The sequence below is a fragment of the Benincasa hispida genome, chromosome 8, assembly GCF_009727055.1.
Source record: "Benincasa hispida cultivar B227 chromosome 8, ASM972705v1, whole genome shotgun sequence".
In the NCBI taxonomy this organism is placed as follows: domain Eukaryota; kingdom Viridiplantae; phylum Streptophyta; class Magnoliopsida; order Cucurbitales; family Cucurbitaceae; genus Benincasa; species Benincasa hispida.
The window spans coordinates 29,602,957-29,607,801 of record NC_052356.1 but is presented as its reverse complement, the minus strand read 5'-3'; the positions used below and the strand labels follow the sequence as shown (position 1 = coordinate 29,607,801).

The 4,845-nt window shown below is 42.7% G+C and overlaps 1 protein-coding gene across 1 annotated transcript; it reads right to left on the bottom strand.

Moving 5' to 3' along the window:
- Positions 1-635: 635 nt before the first annotated feature.
- On the bottom strand, positions 636-1,498 carry LOC120084007. Its single transcript, XM_039039912.1, has 2 exons — positions 1,157-1,498; positions 636-965 (listed from the first exon to the last, which is right to left on the bottom strand). The coding sequence occupies exons 1-2, from the start codon at positions 1,496-1,498 to the stop codon at positions 636-638; spliced, it is 672 nt and encodes a 223-aa protein (XP_038895840.1).
- Positions 1,499-4,845: the final 3,347 nt, after the last annotated feature.

Genomic DNA, 4,845 nt, shown 5'->3' with positions numbered 1-4,845 from the left:
TGTTGACGAGCGATGCCGCGGAGCATGAACGGACGACCTAGTCAACGGTTTGATCTCGTGAGGACAACGAGAGAGGGTGGGGCGGTACGTGGAGCGAGAGCAATTGGAGGCGGTGGAGAGGGAGAGGCACGATAGCGAGAAACACAGGAGAGAGAGATGGAATCAAGGGGGCCAGTGTGGCTCGGAAAGTGTGAGGGAGAGGCTTGAGGGTTTTATTTTCTTTAAAAAGAAGGAGGAGTAATTAAAATAATTAAAAATTAACTAAATAAAATAAATAAAATACTTCATTTTATTTATTCTATTACATCTAATCTTATTTTATTTTATTCTCTTTTTCCAACTTTTAACCCTTTTTTCCCTTTAATTTTCAATTCAAAAAGAATTTAACTACTCCCCTTCCGAAATGAAATTAATTCTTGACATTAATTTCAAACATAAATTTTCAACTTTAATTAATCAAATTCCAGCAGTTGCATTTAAAATTCAAAAATTCCAAAACGCCTCAATTAAAGGAAATTACTGAAATTACATTACTAACAAAATTTGGGGTGTTACATTCTTCCCCATTTACGGAAGTTTCGTCCTTGAAAGTTTACTCCTGGAATAGCTTCGGTACTGGCTCTCATCTCATCCTCTCACTCCCAAGTGGCTTCCTTGAACTGATGATTCTGCCACAGGACTTTCACAAAGGCTATCTCCCTACGGCATAATTTCTTTACCTCTCTGGCGAGAATCTCTACAGGTCTCTCCTCGTAGCTCAAGTTGTCATTCAACTGCAAGGGCTCAAAGTCAACTACATTGGATGGGTTGGTCACATACTTTCTCAGCATCGAAACATGGAAGACATTATTAACTAAAGACAGTGTTGGGAAGGCAATGCCAATCGGTAAGCTACGGGGCCAATTCGTTCCAATACCTCGAAAGGTCCAATGAATCTCGGACTCAATTTCCCTTTCCTGCCAAACCTAAAAATATGTTTCATAGGTGCCACTTTTCAGAATGCTTTATCACCAGTCTCAAATTCTAGGTCCTTGTGTTTCACATCGATATAGCTTTTATGTCTGCTTTGAGTTGTTTGCATACAAGCCCTGGTCTTCTGTATTGCCTAATTCGTGGTCTGCACTAGCTCAGGACCTATCAATTTCCTCTCTCCTACCTCATCCCAACAGACAAGTGATCTGCAACTCTTCCCATAAAGGGCCTCAAATGGTGACATTCCAATAGTAGACTGGTAGCTGTTATGATAAGCAAACTTCATCAAATGCAAGTGAGCATCCCAACTTCCTGAAAACTCTATGGCATAGGCACGCAACATATCTTCCAATATCTGATTCAATCTCTCTGTCTGCCCATCAGACTGCGGATGAAAAGCTGTACTAAAATCCAACTGGGTCCCCAAAGCTACCTGAAGACTCTTCCAGAAGTTAGACATGAAACGCGGGTCTTTGTCCGACACAATGGACACAGGCACTTCGTGCAATCTCACCACCTCTTTCATGTATATCTGTGCCCACTTATGCTAATTTAGTAAGTATGTCTACCACAACCCAAATCACAGTGAAACTCTTTGCTGTCCGGGGCAACTCCATAATGAAGTCCATAGGCACATGCTCTCACTTCCATTCTAGCACACTCAAAGGCTGTAATAAGCCTGCTGGCTTCTGTCTTAGGGCTTTCACCTACTGGCACACCAAGCACTTACTGACGAACTCAACAATCTCTCTTTTCATGTCATTCCACCAGTAATAACGCTTCAAGTTTTGGTACATCTTGGTGCTGTTGGAATGAATAAAAAATAGGGAACTGTGAGCCTCCGACAACAACTCATTCTTAATATCACTATCTGCTAGCACACACAAACGCCCCTGATAAAGGAGACAACCTTCCATTGATACCGAGAATTCACCATTCTGGCTTGACTCCACCCTACAAACTCTCTCCTCCAGACACCACTGTGCATCAATAATTCTCTACCTTAGACTCGGTTACACTGACAACTGCGCTAACTGTGCCGTGACTTTTCCCACTGCCACTGCAATCTCTGCCTGCTCTCCTTGCACAAGTGAGCCGGTCGAGTAATGAGGGCTGCTGAATGGGCTACCTTTCTGCTTAGGGCATCTGCCACTACATTCGCCTTCCCTGGGTGATAAAAAATTTCGCAGTCAAAATCCTTCACCAACTTTAACCACCTTTGTTGCCTCATGTTCAACTTCTTCTGAGTGAAAAAGTACTCTAAACTCTTGTGGTCGGTGAAAATCTATATCTTCTCTCCATATAAGTAGTGCCTCTAGATCTTGAGAGTGAAAACCACTGCTGCTAATTCCAAATCGTGTGTAGGATAATTCTGTTCATGCTTCTTTAACTGACAAGAAGTGTAAGCAACTACTCTCCCCTGCTGCATCAATATGCTTTCCAATCCCTTCTTGGGCGCGTCACTGTAAATGACAAAACCACTTGATCTATCTAGTACTATAAGAACTGGGGTTGAAACCAGTCTCTACTTGAGATCTTGGAAACTACTCTCACAAGCCTCATTCCAAACGAAAGGAGCTCCCTTCCGGGTCAACTGAGTCAATGGGGTGGCTATGCGAGAGAAGTCCTTCACAAATCACCCTTATTAGGCTGCTAACCCTAGAAAATTGTGCACCTCACTGACTGTGGTTGGACAAGCCCAACTTGTAACTACCTCAATCTTTGCAGGATCCACAGAGACTCCTTTCTTCGACATTACATGCCCTAGAAAAGACACTTGCCTCAACCAAAACTCATATTTAGAGAACTTGGCATACAACTTATTGGCCCTCAACGTCTTCAAGACTTTTCACAAATGCTTCTCATGCTCGGCCTCTGTCTTGGAATAAACTAAGATACCATCAATAAAAACAATCACAAAGGTGTCGAGGAATTCCTTGAACACCTTATTCATCATATCCATGAATACGACTGGAGTTTTCGTTAAACCGAACGACATCACTATGAACTCATAATGCCCATATCTCGAACAGAAAGCTGTCTTGTGTATATCACTGTCCTTTATCCTTAGCTGATGATATCCTGATCGAAGATTAATCTTTGAGAACACTGTAGCTCCCTGCAACTGGTCGAACAAGTCATCAATCATGGGGAGTGGATATTTATTCTTTATGATATCTTTATCTAGCTCTCTATAGTCAATGCACAGACGTAACGATCTATCCTTCTTTTTCACAAACAAAATGAGTGCACCCTATGGTGACACACTAGGGCGAATGAAACCCTTTTCTAACAACTCTTACAACTGGACCTTAAGTTCCCTCAACTCTACTGATGCCATCCTGTAAGGAGCTTTTGAGATGGGAGTTGTGCGTAACTCTAACTTAATAGCAAAATCTATCTGCTGCTGTGGGGGTAGTCCAGGAAAATCCTCTGGAAAAACATCTGGAAAATCTCTTACTATTGCCTTTAAAGTCAACGTGACTTCAGCCTCTCTAGTGTCAACCACACTGGCCGTCATACCCCAGTCTATTTGGTCAAAATTTCTACTGGCCCTCAATGCTGAAATCACTTTGGGTAGGACCACGGTCCCAACCCCTTTAAACATAAACTGGCTCCTGTAGGAGGGTTAAAGATGACCTTTTTACGGGAGCAAACTATGCTGGCATGATTAGCAACTAGCTAATTCATGCCTAGTATCACATCAAAATCACGCATATCTACAATTATCAAGGTCACATCTAATGCAAGATTTGTTATCTCTACCTGCATGCCTTTATCTTTTTAGTAGCTAACATGATCTCTCCTGATAGAGTGGAAATAGATAGTGCGAAGAGCAAAGGTTCTGACTCTAACATGGCATGCTCTACAAATATGAAGGATATAAACGAGTGCGAAGTGCCAGAGTCAAACAAAACTAAAGCATGGTGCCCCAAAATGTGAAGCATACCTGTCACAACTGTGCTTGACTTCTCGGCCCACACTGAGTGGTAGAAAACAATCTACCCTGCTGCTGTTGACAACTAGAGCCTCCCTGAAACGAGCTTACGAATGGCCCCTAGGTTCAGACACATTTTTTCTTGGGCATTTCTCTGACATATGCCCCTTCTGACCATATAAAAAAAAACCCCCAGAGCTGGCTAGGCAATGTCCACAGTGACGCCTACCACAAGTAGTATAGATCGACTTATCTTCCTTGACAGTCACACTTGAGAGCCCTGCTGTCTCCACTGACGTGAAGTATTAACGGTGTTCTAGTTCCTTTGCTGATGCTCAGGAGCCCTTGGCTTAGTCTTCCTTTTCCGACCTATAGAGGTCCCAATCCCGAGCAATTTCCTGTACTCATCTCCCACTTGGGAGATAGCATTAATCCTCATGGTAGCCCGCAGTGCTGCAACATATGTCTTGAGGTTTAAGGCAAGTAACATACCTTACAGTTCGCTCCTCAGACCCTGGATGAACCTCTCTATCCTCGCTACCTCGGTGGCTACTAGCTCAAGAGCAAAGTGGGACAACTTATCAAATTCCTGTTCATATTCCTCTAACGACATAACTCCCTATTTCAAGTTCAAGAATTCTGCCTGTTTGTTGTACTAGGTGTTGGCTGAAAAATACTTCTCATAAAAACGCTCCTTAAACTACTCCCAGGTTGCAAGTCCCCCACTAGTATCAATTATTTTCTCTGCTGAACGCCACCAAATCTCTGCATTGCCAGTCAGCATAAAAACTACACATTGGAGCTTGTGCTCCTCTAGGTACCTCAAAAAATGGAAAATCGTCTCAGTTGATGACAGCCACATCTTTGCTTTAGTGGGATCTCTCGACAATCCATCAAAAGAACGAGGGTCAAACTTCTTGAAATCCTTCAAGTGC

Excerpts from the sequence above, each read along its gene's own strand:
- LOC120084007 (XM_039039912.1), bottom strand. The coding sequence starts at position 1,498 with ATGAAAGAGGTGGTGAGATTGCACGAAGTGCCTGTGTCCATTGTGTCG. Across the intron at positions 966-1,156 it reads CACTTGTCTGTTGGGATGAG|GTTTGGCAGGAAAGGGAAAT; the intron begins GTAGGAGAGAGG and ends ACATATTTTTAG.